The sequence below is a fragment of the Falco rusticolus genome, chromosome 3, assembly GCF_015220075.1.
Source record: "Falco rusticolus isolate bFalRus1 chromosome 3, bFalRus1.pri, whole genome shotgun sequence".
Taxonomy (NCBI): Eukaryota; Metazoa; Chordata; class Aves; order Falconiformes; family Falconidae; genus Falco; species Falco rusticolus.
In genome coordinates, this window is record NC_051189.1 from 13,155,201 (window position 1) to 13,174,279 (window position 19,079).

At 61.1% G+C, this 19,079-nt stretch overlaps 2 protein-coding genes across 5 annotated transcripts in view; one reads left to right on the top strand and one right to left on the bottom strand.

Moving 5' to 3' along the window:
• Window positions 1-504, top strand: part of BOP1 (BOP1 ribosomal biogenesis factor) — a 69,783-nt gene extending 69,279 nt beyond the window's left edge. Inside the window, exon 16 of the mRNA XM_037380904.1 lies at window positions 206-504. Within this exon, the coding sequence (XP_037236801.1) occupies window positions 206-359 (154 nt within the window). The 3' untranslated portion in view covers window positions 360-504. The remainder of the gene's footprint in view (window positions 1-205) is intronic.
• A 1,684-nt stretch (window positions 505-2,188) lies between these two features.
• The window catches only part of MROH1 (maestro heat like repeat family member 1), a 56,954-nt gene continuing 40,063 nt past the window's right edge, over window positions 2,189-19,079 (bottom strand). For all 4 annotated transcript variants that reach the window (XM_037381024.1, XM_037381023.1, XM_037381022.1 and 1 more), the window contains 9 exons: window positions 12,519-12,656; window positions 11,244-11,358; window positions 9,060-9,206; window positions 7,201-7,389; window positions 6,416-6,568; window positions 6,161-6,295; window positions 5,788-5,890; window positions 4,794-4,859; window positions 2,189-2,879 (listed from right to left, as the gene is read on the bottom strand). In XM_037381024.1, coding sequence (XP_037236921.1) covers window positions 2,794-2,879; window positions 4,794-4,859; window positions 5,788-5,890; window positions 6,161-6,295; window positions 6,416-6,568; window positions 7,201-7,389; window positions 9,060-9,206; window positions 11,244-11,358; window positions 12,519-12,656 — 1,132 coding nt within the window. In that variant the 3' untranslated portion in view covers window positions 2,189-2,793. The remainder of the gene's footprint in view (window positions 2,880-4,793; window positions 4,860-5,787; window positions 5,891-6,160; window positions 6,296-6,415; window positions 6,569-7,200; window positions 7,390-9,059; window positions 9,207-11,243; window positions 11,359-12,518; window positions 12,657-19,079) is intronic.

The window sequence follows — 19,079 nt, forward strand, 5'->3', positions numbered from 1 at the left end:
GCACAGGGGTTCGGTGTCGGGTCACTTCTCTGGCACGCGGCAGCATGGCAGAGCCCTGCTGGGCAGGGAGGGTGCGGTGCTGCCCACACCGGGGTCAGGGGGGATGAAGCAGAGCTTGCAGGGGGGGTGACTCTGGGGGTACCCCAGGGAGGTCGGGGTGGGGGGTGGGGCAAAGCCCTGCACTGACCTGTCCCCTCCATCGCAGCGACCTGCTGCAGAATCCGCTGCTGGTGCCCGTGAAGGTGCTGAAGGGCCATGTGATTACATTGGACCTGGCTGTCCTCGACGTGATCTTCCACCCCACGCAGCCCTGGGTTTTCTCGTCTGGTGCCGATGGCACCATCCGGCTCTACACATAGGTGCCACCTGGCACACACGCACCCCCAGCCCAACCACAGAGCGGGCAAGGGGCAGCACCGGGACCACCGCGCTCTGCTGGGAAGGTCATTCCCACTCCTGCTCCTGGACTTCTGTGGCCTTTCTCATTAAACCTTTTGGACACAATCCTGCGCTTTTCCTGCATTGCCGGCTCAGCCCAGGCTGGGCTGAGGCTGGGGGGGACACATGGCTGATGCCTCCCCCAGCCCAGCGTGGTGCCCACCGGCCAGCACAGCTGCCTTTCCCCGGGGTTCTTGTGGGAGCTCCCCGGAGCCATTCCTGCCTGATGGGGGTTGGGCAGATGGGGTCTGTCCTGTCCCAGCCCTGGCTGAGCCCCATCCCTGCAGGGAAGCCACCCCACCGCAGTGGCTGTGTGCTGGAGAGCTGGGCTGCGGTTGCCATCCTGCCTATCCCAGCCGGAGGGAAGGGTGGTGGGACAAGGCAGGGGCAGGTGATGGGGTGGAAGGAAGGACAATCAGATGTTTGTCTCAGCCCTCCTCAGGGTCTCCACTCCAGTGGGACCCCTGACACCCGCTGCCCCGCGTGCAGCCAGAGCACAGACACAGCCAGCAGCCAGCCCTAGCCCCAGCCAAAATGCACCAGGCCCCCAGCTCCATGGTAACCCCAGCATCACCCCACATAGCTCCTGGGGTCACCCCAGTGGGGGGCACAGGGCCCTGGCTTCCCCCTGCCCATGGTCCCAGCGCAGGATCCCCATGGGCACTGTGAGCTCATCCCACACATGAGCTCAGCAATGGCCACAGGCACTGTCCCTCCCCGTGCCAGGCCCTGGGGGGATCCAGCTGGGACCCTCCCTGGTCCACACACCCACGTGGCCGGGGGCTGCCGGGAGCCAGCGTGGCCCCCCCAGCACGTAGCACCCTCTCTGTGGGGTCCCACAGCACCTGGGCTCATCCCAGAGTGGGGCCATGGGCCAGGGCTGCCAACAAACCCGATGCAAAGCGCCCACCTACGGCTTCCAAAGTTGAAGGTGGCTGGGAGAGGGGGAGCGCAGGAAGGGGACCCCCTCGTTGCCCCCTGAGGCTGGTTAGAGGGCCTGGTGCAGCCCAACTCCCTGCCCGGTCATCCCAGGAATCCCGCCACCACGAGGGCTGCGGGAGCTGCTCCAGCCCAGGGAGCAGGTAGGGCTGAAGGTTTGTCCCACAGCAATGGAAGAGGCAGCAGCCGAGGAAGCACCAGAGCCTACAGGTGCCACCGTGCCATGCCGGGGCCAAGAGCTTACAGGACACCTCCTGCCACCAAACCCCAGGCGGCCTCTGCCCCACCTGCAGCACTGGGGACAAACAACAGGTCTTCTCTGATGTGGCTTGTTCACTCTGAGCCTTACTGACACCAGGACTGCCCCTGACACTGCAAGCCCTGCTGGATGTCACTGCTGAGCGCTGAGAAGAAGCACTGCCGGGACAGGGCCGAGCCATGCTATGGGACCACTGCCGCCCCACACGTCCCTCGGCTGCTGCCAGGCCCTGTGTAGCACCTGCAGCCCAGCAAAGGAGCCCGGGGAGCAGAGCGGGGCCAGGAACAGCAGGAACTGAACCTGAGGGAGAAAAAGAACCTGTGACAAGGAGCAGGGAGAGCTGTGGCAGGACCACCTCGGGGGGTGGAGGGGGCAGGGGTAGAGCCAGGGCCAGTACTGGGCTTCCCCTTGGGCAAGAGGGTGGAGAAGAGACCCAGCACCTTTTTCCAAAGGGGATCCCAGCAGACCCCACACCCCTGCATCCCTCCCCAAGACACCAGCTCCCACAGCTGCCGCGGGGGCACCCCTCTCCTTCACCCCACCACAACGCTGTGAGGAGCAAAGAGCTTTATTTAAAAATACATTTATGTACACATGTGTCGAGAGGACGGTCACATTCATCCAGTAGGGCCCCGTGTTCAGCACCGGGGAGCAGCAGGGTGAGACCAGGGGCTAGTGGCAGCCGGGGGGGGGGTCGGGCTCCATCCTGCTCCCAGTTAAGTGGGAGCCACGTGGGGAGCCCGGGGATGCCACCTGCCCATGGCCCCAGGGCAGCTGCAGCCCCTTCACACCATGTCCTGCCACCAAGGCCCCCTGCCCAGGACCCTCAACCCGCAGGACAACCCGGGCGCTGCACAGCAGCCTGCAGAGAGGAGCCGCGTCGTGCCCACCGTGTCCTCCTCCAGCTGCTGTGATGTCATGGCCAGGCTGAGCAGGTTCTGGAGGCGGGCTGCAAAGGTGCTGGACCGGGCAGGCTCCCGCAGGCTGGTGAGAGCAGAGGAAGACGATGGTGCTGCCGCGGAGGCAGGCGAGCCGGGCCCCAGGTGGGTGCTCAATGCAGGAAGACGTGGCAGTGCCCGTGGATGCCCCAAGCTGTGGGGCTGGTGGCGAGGAGCCGACCCAACTATTGCTGTGGTGGAGCCGGGGTGCCCCGGGGCTCACAGGATCCTGACGAGGCGGCCCAGCGTCTCGGCCACCTTCACGCGGACGGCGGGGACGGGGTCCTTCAGGAGCAGGTTCAGAGCTGGAAGGAGCAGAGCACAGAGATGTTGGTGGCTGCAGGGCTGTGGCCACCCACCCCTGCCCCAGCCAGGGACCCTGCCACGGCTCAGCCACGTCCTGGCTTTGCTCCGTTACAGAAGGAAGGAGAAAAATCCACTCCGGCCCCAGGGGTGCAGAGCCCCTCTGCTAGCTCTAGTGCCCACACCCCAGGGGTGAACAGGCACCCTAGCTCCTCTTTGTGTGCCCCTCCCCCACCCCATGGACCCTACAGCCCTGGGACCGAAGCCAAGGTAGCAGGACGGTGCTGTGTGCGGCTCCTGCTGGCCCAGTGCCCCAGGGTGATGGGACCAGGTTGGGGGGGTCTCCAGGCACAGGGTTGAAGCTGGTGGGGCTGCTGCCCTGGGGAGGGGAAGGGCCCCAGCGTGTGGGGGGGGGGGGGGATGGGACACAGAGCTGGGAGCTGAGCCCCCACAGCCCTGCAGACACTCGCCCAGCCAAGCCTCCCCTATCAGCACGATTTCCTAATGCCTGGAACGGCTCCCAGTAGTAAGAAAACAATCCAGGTAGTTTTTCCTAGCAGTAAAAGGATAATAATATTTTTCCAGTAGCTTGTTTACCTGGCGCAGGAGAGCCCTTGCCTCCCCCTGGCCCCCCAGCTCCTGCGGTGAGCCAGGCCCCCGCCACTGACGTGCCCGCCGGTGGCACCTCGTGCCTCGCCGAGCCCGGTGGGGGGTGGCCCGGGGTGGGTGTAAGGCCGAAGCCCCCCCGGACCCCATGCAGCCAAGCCACTCAACACGGGAAGCTCGCGCAACCCAATCCAGCCCCGCTCGCTCCAGCGATTACTCACACACAGGCAGATTATCTTTCACTTGTTTCAAACAGACAGGCCTCTTTCTTCTGGAAGGGCTTGGGGAGCCAACGGAAAGATAGTTTTTCCTTTTTTAGTGTTTTTTAAGCTCCCTTGGAACAATCCAAAAGTTTCCATGCATTACTATATACTATGAGGTCACTAGTGACAGGGAAAAAATCCCTGAAATCCAGGAAAATTACTTAACTCTGCTCCAAAATGCCACCAGCTTCAAGTTGACTTTTTATTAGCCCTTCATAATGAGCCCTAACTCTGCCGTTTAACGGTTAACGCGTTACCTACAGATGCTGCGAGTCTCTCCTGCTTACCCTAAGCCACTGCAAATAATGCCCCACGAGCCCCCCGCGAGCCCCCCGCCCCCCACCCCCCCACCCCGATGTCACAGCCTGCGGAGGGGCTGTGCCATAAGGGGGGCTCGGGCTTGGCTGGGCACCTGCCAGCAGACCCCGCTCCCGGCCGAGCTGCCACCCTGGCCCTGGGGTGCCCGCGGGGTGCAAAGCAAATGCCAGCTCAGCATCCCACCGCCGCCTTGGAGGCAGGGTTTAGCAGCAGGCTTGGCAGCACTGAGGTAACAGTTGAGCTTGAGCATCTTCAAGGTTTTTCCAACCTAAACGATGCTACGATTCTGACCGCTCAGCCCCTCGCAGCACCGTGGCTTTCCAGCCCCGGCCCCTCCCAGCCCTGCTGCCTGCAGGGGCTGGGCCTGCCCTGGCCACAGCTCTGGCTTCCTGTGCTGACCGGGGGGTCAGGGACGTTCCTCACGTCCCCCAGCTCCCCCGGGACGCAGCTGGGGGCTGCCTGGGGGCCAACACTGGATCTCACTGCACCCGCGCATCTGGGAGGGAGTGGGATCCTGCTGTAGCCTCATTCCTCTGCAATGGCCGGTCCTGGCGGGGTGCAGGGGGCTGCCCCAGGCTGTCCCATCCCGGAGGGCTGAGCGGGAGCCTCGGGCACAGCAGTGGCAGAGCCTGGGAGCCGTGTCTTGTGGGGCTCAGCTCCAGCTCCAGTGGGCAGAGGCAAGTCCCCGCTCCCCAGCAGCGAACACCACGGGTGGCAGCACCTACTCACCCGAAATTAGTTGGTCCAGGTCCACCTGCTGACAGTGGTCTTCGTCCACATGCAGCACGAGGAAGCCTGAGGAAGAATTTCAGAGTCAGGGCTCGGTCTGGATTCCACCACGGAGCCCCACATCTGAGGAGACAGGTAATGGTGCCACGCTGCCAGGCGCCAGCTCGCTCACCGCTGCGTCAGCGCCTGGTGCGGGGGCTCAATGGAAACCCCACAACAACCGCTCAGGGAAGGGCCATCATGGCTGTTGTACGTGCAGCACCCTAACATGCACCCCAAGGAGATGCCTGCCAGCGTTTCTGCTGCCTGCAGCTCTAGCAACTTATCCTAGAGCATCACGGGGCACATCCAAGCACGGCACTGTGCTGAGAGCAGCAAAACCTCCACACACGCACCATCCCCAAGGGGTAAAAGCAAGGCTGGGTACGACCCTCCCTCCCCAGAAAGAAGGAACCACAGCAATACACGGAGCTGAGGCAGCTCATCTGGCCGCGTTGCTCACCTCACCTGCCTGCTGCACAATGACCCTGGAGACCTCTACAGCGATGGACCGAGCTGGTCCAGGCCCCATAGAGGGCATCATCTGTGCAGCCTGCAGGCAGCCCATTCCTGCTGCAAACCAGGGTCTGTAGAGGCACTGCCCATGGCAGGCGGCCACCCAAACCACGGCATGACCTGGCCACGTGCTTTCCACCTCGGCTGGTCATGCAGACACTGTGCACCCAACCAGCATCAGCGGCACATGGCTGGAGAGAAGTTTCTGGGGCACATGGAACATGCACCCGTCCCCAGGCCGGGCACGGCAAGGTGCAGGCCTTGCTTCCGCGGGACACGGGAGCACCAGATGACCTGGCCGTTACCAGTGCCCCCTCAGCAAAGCCAGGGACAAAAAGCATTCCTGGGACAACAGGGACAGGTGTGCACACCATCTGGGGAGTGGACACCCCCGCAAAGCCTGAGGAGCAGCTTGGGAGTGGGGCCCCAGCAGCCTCACCGATGAACATGGGTGCTGCCGCTCGAATGTCCACCCAGTTGCTCTTGAAGTAGAACAAGTTGGTTACTATCAGGCGGTTCAGCATCTCAGGGTAGGTCTGCATCTAGGAGAGAAAGAGCCACCGCACAAGTCACGCAGGACATGAGACTGGCTGCCTGCAGCACTGGCACCATCTCCTGGAAGCCAGGAGCTCCCGGGGAGGCTGAGGGCAGCCCAGGAACACACCTGAGCCTGGAAAAGTGCCCAGTGGGGACGCAAGGGCAGGACCCTGAGGACCTTATGGACCAGCAGCCCCTGCCTGAGCCCTGCCAGGCTGCACCAAGCCCCGTGGGCAGTGCCGGCACCGGTGCCACGGGCACTGGCGGCTGCTCACCAGGTGTTTGCAGACGTTGTTCATGAACTCGCCGTAGTGCAGGCTCCTGTCTTCCCGCAGGTGGTTGAGGAACATGTCGCAGAGCCCCTCACAGCCCATGTTGGGGCCGCACATGCGCAGAGCAAACTTGCAGGCCTGCAGCACAGAGAGGGGAGGCTGCAGCGTGCACTCGAGAGCTCAGCACCTCGCAGGATCCCTGCGCTGAGGCAGAGGACCCCTGTTCCAGCCAGCCAAAGCGGGCAGCAGGGCACTCACTTTGACAACCTCCGGCTTCGGGTCCTGGAGGTGCAGCAGCAGTGTCACCAGCCCATTCAGGATCTGCTCAAAGAAGACTTCGCAGTTGTCTTCGCTGAACTTGGTCAGGTTGCCAAAAAGCACGATGGATGACTGGCGGAGGTCAGGCTGCTCCTGTGGGCAGAGGGGATGAGCAGGGTCCAGCGGGAACCGACCTGCACTAGGTATCTCCTGCCTTGGGGGATACGACTGGCATGGCTGTTCCCACCACCCATCACCCTGCTTCTCAGGTTGGAGGGCTTCAGAGCAGCAGGAGAAACGCTGCCGTCTGTCCTGAACCCTCGGCACCTCCTTCCCTGGCTGCCCTGCTCTTCAGCTGCAGGACCTCAGCTTTTCTGTTTGTTTTTGAAAACCACTTTAGATGGTTCTTCACCAGGAAATACCAAAACTGCCCATGGCTGGGACGGCTGGGACACCCACGGACAACTTCTCCCCTCTCCCCAGCCTCACTCTGCCCCAGGACACCCGCACAAACCAGCTCTGGCTCAACCCCACACCCGCTACCTGGTGAAATCAAGGTCCGACAGACCATGCAATGGGCACCTCCGCTTCCCAACCACCCTGTGTCCTTACACAGGCAGCACTGAGCTCCCAGACCTCCTTCCCCAGCCCCAGGGATGTGCCCCGCAGCACCTGCGCACGTGCCCCCTGTTAAGCAGGCGCTGGCTCGGCAGAGGAGCCATTTCAGACGTGCCGGGCAAAGGCACGAGCTCGCCCTGCCTGGCACAGCCAGGGCGCTGCCTTACACTGTCAAAGAAGGGCCGGATCCTGATGGCGATGTGGAGGAGCATGGACTGGATGTCTCTCTCCTCTACATGATCCAGGAGCTTGGAGAGACTGGACATGGCCTCAAGCGCAACCAGGTTGTGCGGGTCGTCTTTGTCATCCATGCCATTGACCATGGACGCCAGGAGCGTGGCCCCGTGCTTCCTCACCTGCAAGGGAAGCGGCAAGAAAAGTGGTCCTGGCAGGGCGAGGACAGGGGGCTGGCAGGGACACGTCCCCTGGGTGCTTCGCAGCAGGCTCCTGCCCCATGCTGCCCTTCCAGCCAGAAAGAGCTGAAAGAAAACTTAAATTACGACTGCCCTGGGTAAAGCATCTTCTGCAGAGGCCAGTTACTGCACGTGGTAACCGCTTACCACAGTCACCAGTTCCCCTCCCGCTGGAACCATCAACGCAGTATTTCACTGTGTAATCAGAGCTGGTGCATACACAGCAAAGGGGGAAATTCAGTTTGCGTAAGCCACGTTAAGTCTGCCATCACTTAATTCTAAGTGCTCGGCTTTGCAAACTAAGCCATGCTACCCATGGCTTACGGAGCGTAGCTGGGAAGGCACAAGGATGGACAGACAGACCGCTGTCCCTGAGCCACCTGGGACGGTAGGAGCCCTGGAGCCCTCCCAGACCTGCACCTGCCCGGCATTGCTCCCGGCTGCCCCAGCGGATCACAGACAGGAGCATCCGCAGCTCTCCCAAGGGGCTGGAAAGGCGGTTGCACTCCGGCTGGGGTGAGCGGTGGAGCCGGCGACAGCTCGTCTCTGCCAGCACCCCAACTGCAACTGCACGGGCTCAGCGCTGCCCTCCTCATCCTCGCCGGGCTGCACTGAGCACTCCCGGTTTCTCGCTTCCCCAAGGCAGCGCTCGCAGCTCAGAGTGCCAGATGCTGGTAGAGCGGCGGCTCCGACTGGGATATGCCAACAGAATGGTATTTTTAGTAGCTATGTATATTTTAGCAGCAGATCACGGTAGTGTATCGCCTGCCTTGGGCTGGCCCACCGTGACCTCTTCCTGGGCTTTGGCACAGTCAAGAACAGGAGCGGGGTGCCTGCCAAGCCCCCCACTGCCGCCAATCAGCTGTCGGGTACGGAGAGCTGCGGGGCTGGGCCGGCAGCTCCAGGCAGCCCGATGCTCCCACATCTGCAGGGTTTGTGGCATCGGCTCCTCTCCTGGGCAGGAAAGGGGGGGTCAGCCACTGCGTCCTGGCTGCGAGGTGCACCTGGACCACCACGCATCCTCAAGGTGAAGAGCTGCGAGCACAGAGCACCCTGTGCCTGCCCTCCCCACAGGGTGCTCCGCAGAGTAAGCACTTCGGAGAGTGGGGATACCGACTCCTGCCTGCCTGAACCCTGTTGCTGGGACAGGGGACCGCTTTGCTTTTAAGGATCCATTTCTTGGCCAGCAAAACCACCGCAGCAGCAGGGAAGAGCGATGGGCTCGCAGGTCTTGCACAGGCACGATGCTGCTGCCTGCGTGGGCAGCTCCACGGGTGAGCTGGCTTGTTCAGGCCAGCCAGCCTCCCCCGAGGAGACCAGGCTTTCCTCCCAAGCCAGGCTTTTATAAAGGTGTCTCCTAAAGCACTCAGAAGTCTGAACCAGAGCAGCGCCTGCCTGCAGAGGTAGTGATGCACAGGACCACTGTCACCACGGTTCTGGAGTAGGCAGATGCAGTAGCCAAAGGGCAAGTAGGCAGGGCCACCAGCCACCCCAGCACCCACCCTGTCTTTGATGAGCAGCATCTCCTGGTAGATGGTAGCATCTCCTGCCTCCTATTCCCACCAAGCCTCGGCCAGGACTCCCCGGCTGAGCAGCACCACGCTCACTCTCACCTTATCTGGCGAGCCAGAGGCGATGTTGCCGAGCCCCCGGAGCGCTAGCATCCGCACCAACATGCAGCTGTCCTTCTGCCTCCCCGTCATGTTATCCATCATGGTCTCCAGCAGGATCAGGTCATTCACCACGTTACTATTGAGGAGCTAAAGCAGAAGAGTCTCAGCATCAACAGGACAGGCGCCACACAAACCACAAGGGAGATGATGGCCAGGCTTCAGACACTCTTATTCCTTTACACTGGGGAAGACCCCCAGCAGAGTTGCTTTGCCCCCTGGTTCCCCTCAGGCCCTCGCTCCATATTTGCATGCTAGGGGAACCCACAGCCCCTGCGCCACTCAGATTTAGGGAATTTGTAACAATTTGTAACATGTAAATTGAGAAAACTGAGGACCCCAAGTTGGGAAAAAGGGGGAAGCCCGGGTGAGCACCGACAGCTGGGAGAAACCCACAGAACCTACATGAAAGCTGAATCCTTGCCCTGAGATCGATCGCCTGCCAGCTGCAATGGGGTGGGCTATGAAGAAGTTGGGGTGTTGACTGCGCCAGAGGACCAAAGTGCATCCCCTGGGCTGTGGGGTGGCCAGCAGCACAGCCAGCTGCCCTTCCTGAGCGGTGCAGGGGCAGCCGCAGCCCCCACAGCCCCCGGCAGCATCCCCAGCACTGAGCAGCAGAAACAGGGATTTTGGCGAGCAGCTCCCGGTTCCCGGAGCGCTCTGGGAGGAGCTGGCCAGGCAGGAGCTCAAGGAGACACATGCAGGACACCTGGCTGGAGATGGCAGAGCTGCTCTCCTGCCGACCCTCCAGCCAAGCCCCTGGGTGGTGGGGAGAGCCACATACGGGAGCGGGATGTGCTCCAAGGAGCATCGCTGGCCCTCACCGGTGGGGCTCGGCTCCTCCCAGATGGATCAGGCTGTGCTTTACTGAGCAGAGGCTTAGCCACCAGCAGCGGTGGGGTCCAGCAGGAGCCCAGTGCTGAAGGGGCACTTCTGGGTTCGTGGGTGCCAGCGTGGCTGCCCTGGTGTGGTCACTCCCTCTCCCCAGAGCTCCCCTCCGGCCTCCAGCTGCGGCAGGGGACTCCCCATGTGTGCCCAGTCACCTGCTGGCACCACTGGGAGGCCAGGAGCCCAGAGGGACCCACGACACAAGACCCAGAACCCCAGAGCCTGACCCACAGGCAGGCACCGCTGTGCGAGCACAGAGCTGGGGCTGGATGGCTGTGGGCAGCCAGGGCTGCGGGCAGCCACCAGTGGCATCCTCCTGGGTCCCATGGGCTGGCACGGAGCCCCCCATCTTGCTGGGATGGGGCAGTGACAGCTATCCTGAGGGGGCAGCTGCACCTCTGCCACCGTGCAGGGGACCCCCAGAGGCTGGGGGAGCAGAGGCTGCCGAACACCGGCCCCGTGCTGCCCGTCTTCTCGCTGCGCCGGCCCTGTGGCCGTTCCCCTCCTTGCTTCCCCTCTGTCATCTCCGTCACTGGCACGGCCGAGAGAAAAGGGACTGCGCTCTCACCTCATCAGTTTTGAGAGAGAGGGAGACACAGGCATTTGCTTCCTTCCCCTCCAGCTCCACGGTGAGGCAAAGCTGCTATTTTAAACCCTTTAAGGATGCAGAGAGCCAACCACACTCCAAAACTAAAGCAGATTCTGGGACAGGCTCCAGGAGCCGGGCCAGCAGCTCCCCCAGCCAAACAGAAAATAAAAACAGTGCCTTAATCCCAGGCTGCTTAAGCAGCTGAGAATTTAAAAGGTGGTTTATAAGGGGGGATATAGTTCTGCATTGTTGGCATAAGGTGCTCCTTTATGTAACAAAAACTCCTCGAGTGGCCCAGGGCTTTAAGGTGGTATGTACGGAGAGATAGTGTTACAGTCTGCTGGCTGCGCTGCCGGCGAGGGGAAAGGACTTGAGTCACTTCATTCCTCAGGGTGGTACGTAAGGACGGAGTTACGGTTTGCTGGCTCATGGCGGTGATGTGTTCAGAGTTGGACTCCTGCGAGCGCTTCTCTGCCATCCCCTCTACCAGAGGGTCGGGAAGCCGAGGAGGACAGGCAGAGCCCTGCTGCCGCGTAACCCTCGTCCCAGCTGCTCTCCAGCCAGGCAGGGAGAGTTGGGCGGATGGCCAAGGGCCACCCTGCAGCGGTGGCTTGGCCACGCTGCACCTCCCTGCGATGCCCCCTGCTCACCTCGGCGAAGAAGGCGGTGGTGGTGATTCTCTGGCTGTCAAAGACGCTGCTCAGCGTCGGGATAAGGTTCTTCACGATCAAGGGGAGCCGGGGGCCGGCGTGTCGTGCCATCGCACTACCAAGAGAAGTGGCATGTGTCACCCACACCGCCTGGCTGCACTGGGGGCTACAGGTGGCTTCCGGACCCCGGGGGGGCTTCAAAGTGGTTGGTGAGACCCCCCTGCCCAGAGGTCTGAAAACTGCCAAGCACAGCGAGGTGCTGGCACCGAGCCCCAAGCCGTGGGGCACCAGTGGGCTGCCGCAACGTGCCTCTGCTGGGCACCGCCACTTCCCATGCACAGGGTGGGCAGCTGCAGCCTGGGGCACTTTGAGCAGCAGCGGAGCCTCAGGCAGTCCCGCCTTTCGCGCCTCTGCGTCCTGCTGCTGTGCAGAAACACATGTTGACATCCGGGACAGAAAAGCCGGTGGCCCTGGCCTGGCATTGTCCCCTCCTACCACCCACTCGCTCAGAAATGCAGGGCAGGACCTCAGCCCATGCCTGATTTGTGCTGGGCACCCTGGCAGGAGCCTGTTCTGGCAGACCCGGGTCAGGAGGGACGGGTTTTGTTTTGGATGAGACGCTCTCAAGTGTTTGGGAGGTTCAATAAAGCACTTTTGCAAATACTGGAAAATCCCAAACCGCTCATCTCCTCCGTGGCCATCCAAGAGCTATTAACAGCCCTGGGTGGAGGGACAGTGAAGTCCCCGGCTGAACCAGGCTCCGCCGAACCGAACTATGGTCTGTGGCTGTCCCTCGGCCTCGCCGACTCGTGCCAAGCTCACTGCCGCTGGCACCAGGCTGCGCAGCCGCGGTGGGAAGGACAGGCAGCCCAGCCGGCCGTCTGCAGGGATCAAATGCTGCTGCTATACTCAATGAACCACAAGGACATTTTAGGAGCAGCAAAAGGGGGGGGGGGGAGAAGTTTCTATCCGAAACCTTTTAGTGTCCGTCACACCTTGGTTAGGAGGGAACAGGGAGCCTGAGCTGTGGCAAGAGCACAGCAGAGCAGCTGAGGGCAGTGAAGGTTTGGGTGACGTGGCTGGAGAGCTGCCACCCAGCCCGAGCAAGGGGCGTGCTGGGGCAGCAGGGGCAGCAGGCATGGCAGCACCACCAGCCGGCGGGCACTGCAGCTCCCCCTCCCCGCTTGCTGTCCCACTCCCAACAGCCGCGGTGCAGCTCTTGCACCAAAACTAAAGGGAATAGCGGCGAACCAGTGTGTGGCACCACCACCTTACCGGGCGAGCACGGCGATCCCATCGTGGTGCCTCTCCGGACTTGCCATCAGCTCCCAGCCGCCGGCGTTGCCCACGGCCCTGGCCACCTCCTCGCTGCCCCCCCGGGCCAGCATGACCTTCAGTGTTTCCACGGCACAGCTGGGGAGAGAAGCACGGCGGTCAGGTCCGGGTGGGCTGCCTGCCCTGCCTGCAGCCCTGCCCGTGGCGGCAGGTCATGGGGTGGCGGGCAAGGGAACCTCTTGCCCGGGGAGTGCGGGGACACGCGGGAGGCGTTCAGGTGCTTGAGGACGGGATGAGTTATGCGAGGGCTTTAGCTGGAGTGAGCGAGCCCATAACTCACTGCTACTTCCATTTATGCTGTGACGTTTCCCGTTAAAGTGATCCAAGACAATAGACTGAAAAGTAAAGAAGTCCAGAACTACTTTAAGGAGGGGTTTTTTGCATTAATATTTTATAGGTAGGGATTATTTTGCTGTGAGCACAGAGCAGCATATGGGAAACATACATTATCCTGTCAAAACAAAACAAATATTAGCAATGGATAAATCTTAGCCTTCAATACAAGCAAGAGGAATGTAGTTACCACACACACAAAGAAAACATCATTTAGTAGGAGCGTCTCCACACGAAGGTCTTGCAGCTTATGAGCTGTATTCCTGCTATTTTGGCTTCTTGTAGGGACGGGCCAAGCTGCCGTGACAAGGGACCAGTGCTTGGAGGGACCGCCACCCCCGCCAAGCCCCAGGAGGCTGGAGGGTGAAGGCAACCACAGGGTTCCACTGCAGCCACGTCCTCCAGCAGCTGCAGGAGCCCCACAGAGCCCGGCTTGCCTTAATGAAGGACACCCAGTCACACGTCTGGCACAGCCCAAGTTGAGACTAACAACAGAAAATGAGCCCTGACCACCGTACACACAGGCAATGCACCTCGCCACACCAGACCTGAGGCTTTGGGCAGTTTTGTACCACACTCATCTGTTTTATCAGGAGCTGGGGCTGGGGTTCTCCAGCAAAAGCACCCAGAGGACCTGCTCCCCCAAGCAGAGCATCCTTAAGGGCCAAAGCCGAGCACCTGCCCACGACAAAATCGTGAGGAGCAGGAAAGGAAACAAGTAGAAGAACGCAGGTTTGCTTTTCTGCTTGGCACAGCCACGTCTAGCGCGCAAAGCAAGAGACCTGCGCTGCATCCCCTGTGAGCCAGAGCAGGAGCTGGCTGGTCCTGCACCGCTCTGGTGCAGGGGGCACATGGTAGCCAGTCAGACAGCAGGGTATGGACCCCTGGGGTGGATAGTGCAGGACCCTCAGGTCTGCCCTGCAAAACCGATCCGGGTGAGCCCACAGAGCAGCCACTGGGCTCCACTAGCCACGGCAAACGGAAAAGCGGAAGCACGAATGCTTGCTGCGCCAGCTTGCTCCGCTCTTGGGAAGAGCCCAGGCTGGCAGAGAGTCTTCCAGCATCCTTTAAGCATCCCTGCATCACGAAGACTACAGGACAACAAGGAATTAATTACTAATTAAAGAAAACCTTAGGTGGAAGCATTCTTCCACCATCTGTCCGTGCCAATCTGCCAGTCTACGTAACAGTCCTGGTTTCACTGTTCCGGAGTCTGGCTGCCCAGGCCTTCCGAGTTTTCTCGCCCAGCCAGAGGCAGCCCGAGCTGCTGCAGGGCACGCAGCTCCCGCGCTGGCTGAGCCCTTCCTTCCCGTCAGCCATGGCTGAAAGGGCCAAGTGACGTGCAGCGGCTCCATTTAGAGAGGTCCTTCCAACAGTGCAAGTCTCTGACCTCAAAAATCCCTTCCAGCAGCCTGGAATAAAAACCAGGCTCTTTTTTTTCATCGCAGCAGTTCATTTGGTGGGGAGGTGTGGTGCGTACTTCACCTACTACTGCCTGTTTGGAGCAGGAGAGCCAGACACATGCCAGCTCTGCCAGCCCGGCAGCTCCGCTCCCCAGGAGCCATATGGTCCTGCAGAGTGGGTCCCACACAGCAGAGCTCCGCCAGTGCTGCTGCTCAGCAGATACGTGGCCGTACCTCTGCCCACAGCATGCCCCTGGGGCACGCTCTCCCTAGGGCAGAAATCATCACTGCACGCTGCCACTGCACTGTGGCCACCCAGCCCCAGAACCACAGAACACTTTGGGTTGGAAAGGACCTTAGAGACCCCCCAGTCCCACCCATGGCTATGGGCGACACCTCCCACCAGACCAGGTTGTTCCCAGCCCCGTCCAGCCTGGCCTTGAGCTCCCAGGGATGTGGCACCCACAGCTGCTCTGGGCAGCTTGTACCAGCACCTCACCACCCTCACAGTAACAAATTTCTTCCTGATATCTGACCTAAATCTCCCCTCTTCCAGCTTAAAGCCATTCCCCCTGTCCCATTGCTACAGGCCCTTGTACAAAGCCCCTCCCCAGCTTTCTTGTGGGTCCCTTCAGGTACTGGGAGGTGCTCTAAGGTCTCCCCGGAGCCTTCTCTGCTCCAGGCTGAACAACCCCAGCTCTCTCAGCCTGTCCCCGCAGGAGAGGTGCTCCAGCCCCCTGAGCATCTGCGTGGCCTCCTCTGGCCCCGCTCCCACAGGTCCGTGTCCTTTTTGTGCTGGGGGCCCCAGAGCTGGATGCAGCGCTGCAGGTAAGAACACCAAGCCAGTCTCCCTGCCCCAAGACGAGGTCCACCTAATTCTGGTCTGATTATTCGCTACATCTCCAGTCCTTTCAGCCCGTTCCTGGGGTTTTCGCCCTTGCTGGCAGGGAGCCCACCACCCCCAAAGCCCAACCTGAATTGCACTCCAGCTTTGGAGACCTCCCCTCCTGCAGCAGCATGAGGACCACTGACATTTTTGAAGAGTAAGAAAACTCCATAAGCCTCAAAACTCAATGCTTGCACACAGGTGAACCTGTCACGTAGTCCAAGAAAGCTGCAGTGGCATTTATTTTCTTGCAATGTAGGAGAACAGCAACAGAAAGCCTCCCGGCAGGTGCTCATGGACAGCAGATGCCCACCAGCTCCTTGCCTGTGGACAGGCTCTGACAGGCGACGTCCCAGCACCAGCCCAGTGCTCTGGGTGGCTCCTCAGGAGGGATTGTTCCCGGCAAAGCCCCTGCACGCCACTGCAGGATTCCCACTCTGCTCGAAGCTCCCCGATATTTCGGCTCCCAGCCTGCTGCTCCAGACTCTCCTGCTCCTTAACAAGAGCTAAAAAGCCCAAGGTGAGTGCAGCAGGTTAAGCCCCCACACAACCAGAGGCTGCTCCTGCATGACAGATGGCGAAAGCCGCTCATTCACAAGGTTTTCTTTTTCCACAGTGTCCTATAGACACTTCCTTCCTTTCCAACAAAAGCCCATGTCTTCCAGCCTCCCTTTCCTGCCAAGCTATCATATTCACCTTTACCATCTCTCTTTGGCATTTAAATATCATGAAGACTTAGAATTCAAAACGCGTACAGGAAATTACTTTGATATTGTAACCAGCTCCTGGGACAAGGCTGGAATTTCACATCCCCGCGGTTTTTCTGCGCGTTGGACAAAGGCTGCTCCCCCTCCATCCGTCAGCGCTGGCTTCACGGGCACGCAGCCGCCTGCCTGCACCCACGTGGCAGGAGCGAAAACAGGGCTCTGAGCAGAGCCACGTGCTATCCCCTGCCCCTCCAGTCAGGCCCCGAAGATTTCTGGCAGGAGCCAGCGTGACGCAGCAGCTCTCCGGGCTCCCCAAAAGCCGGCAGCGTCACCAACACACAGCCCGGCCACGGGGGCTCCGTACCAACACCTGCAAGATCAGGCGGGGAGATGAGAAGCGGCACTGAGAAAGCCAGCAGAGCGCCTGCCCGCCGGCCACGTCTGGGGAGCGGCGACAAAGGAAGCTTCTTCCCTTCTTGAGGGCACACACGCTGCATGTGACCCACCGACTGCGGTCCCAGTGGAGTGAGGCGGAGCGTCGCCAGCACACCCACGGTTGGGCCAGCCCTAGCAATGCAAGCCGTGGGCTCAGAGCAGTGAGAAACCTCTCTGGACCAATCCTGCCCAGCTTCACCCCGCAAAGCCTGGGACCAAGTTGGCTGCCTCTATTGGCGCCGGCAGGAGAGAACCAGCCTCTGGCAGAGCTGCTCCCTGGGGGCTGCAGGAGAGGGGCTGGGGGCTCCCCCATCCCACATCTAGGGTGTCCGCCTTGAAGAGCTGCTGGTTCCTACTGATTTTCTGGCCAGCACATCGCCTTTTCTCCCAACAAGGACCCTGGGGGGCTCTTGTACCCCGATGGTTCGCTCTGGGGATAGACAGCCAGACAGAAGCCTAGGCCAGCAGTGGGGAGGGCCACGGGCTTGACCAGCCCCAGCCCCCCTCCACGGATGGAGCAGTGGGCCCAGCAATAGTTCAGCACGCTCTGCTTTGTATCCCCTCTGCTGTTTGGAGTCCAGACGCTTTTGGAGGAACAGCACTCATTCCTGGCTCCGACACCTCCTTCCCTGGGAGGCAACCAGTTGCTTCGAGTTCCCTTCAGTGCTCCCCACGTTATGGCACGGGGTCTGGCTGGGACCTGCCCACGCCTCCCTTCCAGGAGCTGTTAAGGGGGAAGAGCATGACGAGAACAGACAGTTCTGGCTGCACGAGCCCAAAGCCACAAAGGCAGTGCAAGTGTCCGCTCCCGCTGCAGGGACCTGCACAAAGCCATCACAGTCTGCGGCCATGCAAAACACCCAAGGGGACGGGGCGGGCGCTGCAAGCTCGGGAAGCGATGCCGCCACAGGGCGACCCACGATCGGCCTTAACCAGCCGGCTCCTCCAATGCATTTGGCTCGTTTAATTTTATTCTAACATGTGGTCTAAATAAAACACTAATCAGATAGCAGCCCTGGCATCCCGCACAACAACCTGCTTCCACTCATTACATCTCCCTGCTGGAGAGGTCACCTCCACGCCAGCGGCAGCTCCCCGAGGTGAAGAGGGAGCGCACAGCAGCACGGCGGGGTGCTGCTCAGCGTGCCCAGTGCCACCGCGCCACTCGCTCCGCTCAGGGGGGAGAAAACAGCCTTTCCAGGGGAGGAAGCAATCCTTTGGGATTTAACAAATGAACCGTCAAGCGATGCTAGAGCTCTTTCAGCTCGCAGCTGCTTTGTCTGGTGTCTTTTTGGGCTCCTCCAGTCTTCCCCCCCCCCCCCCAAGACTAATAATACCCTGTCAAAAACCCAAGTTTGGAAACCCACAAGAGGATAAAACTGAAAATGAGGGCTGAGCTCCCTCCCCGCGCTCTGCACTGCTCTGACCCACGCTCCAGGGGAACCTGTAAACATTTTGCTAGTGGAGGGAGCAAGCAGGTAGCTGGAGAAGCAGCTCCAGAGAAGGGCTCCCTGCCCTTCCAGCCCCACTAAGCCCACAGTACCTCCTGCCACCGCTGCCTCAGGTCTGGGCTTAACCCCGACATCCCCATAGATTTAACGGTCCCGCTGGTCAGCCAGACCGCTGGCTGCAGGACGAGGGCACTCCCGGTCGCAACAGCAGGGCTGCGCGGCGGCAGACGAGCCACCAGGAGTTGGGCTGAAGGCTGAGGGGCACTGGTGCCGCTTCAGACACCGCATCCAGAGTAGGCAGTGTGGCCGGTTGGGATGACCGATGCGTGTCAGCACCCAGCCCAGCCCCGGAGCAGCTCCACAAGGGTCGCCAGGCAGGCAGAGCCACCGCGTGCAGGAGCAGGACTGTTTGTATCTCATTCATATCCACATCACCTACAGAGGCTGAAGAGAGAAGCCCTGATCCTTTCTCCTACAGACCAAGGCATCCCCAGGGTAGCTCAGAGGTGCAGGAGAGAAGAAGAACCCCTTCGAGCTGCGAGGCACAGGCAGGCCCCGCAGGAGCCCCAGCCGGAGCCACACAGGGCACAGGCAACAGCTGGAGAGCCAGCGCTGCGCACCAATCCAGCCCAACGCCCACAAGAAGCTGAGGACCTGCACAGATCGACGGGACACATCCAGTGGCCCGGCAGCCCCCCCTGCACCAGGGGCTACAGCCACTCGCTCCCAGGGGGGAGCCCTGCAGCTTGCCAAAGACGGGCTCTGTCTTCATGGTATCCCAGCTCTCCCGGGGCAAAGGCTCTGCTGGAAACCTCCGGGAGCTGATGGCGCTCAGCACGTCTGAGCAAGGCTCAGGAGTGGTGTGGAACAGTAGCCTGCACTGGATGCAGAGCCCACAGGGGACATGGACCCTGCGCACCTGGACCTGGCAGAGGGCTGCAGCCACCACCTCCGCTGCAGCCCCAGGAAAGCCTCACATGCAGGGGCCCTTTCAGCATCCTTGCTCTCTAAGGAGGGCAGATGCACAGGACTGACACGGGCACCCTGCGCCAGCAGACACCCTTCGGTGCTTGAACAGGGCCGCCTGGCTCAGCAGAGGATTATTTTTTAGCAGCTGTGGTGACTCTTTCCTGGGTTCAGCAACCGGCCCTTTGAGGCTGCCCGGACTCTCAGGAAAGAGAAATCATTTTTACAACACTCTTCAAATCTAGATGAGCCAGCCCCAGAGAGAGGCCAGGACCTGAACCCACATTTTAAAAAAGGTGCTGCTCACCCCGCTGCCCGCC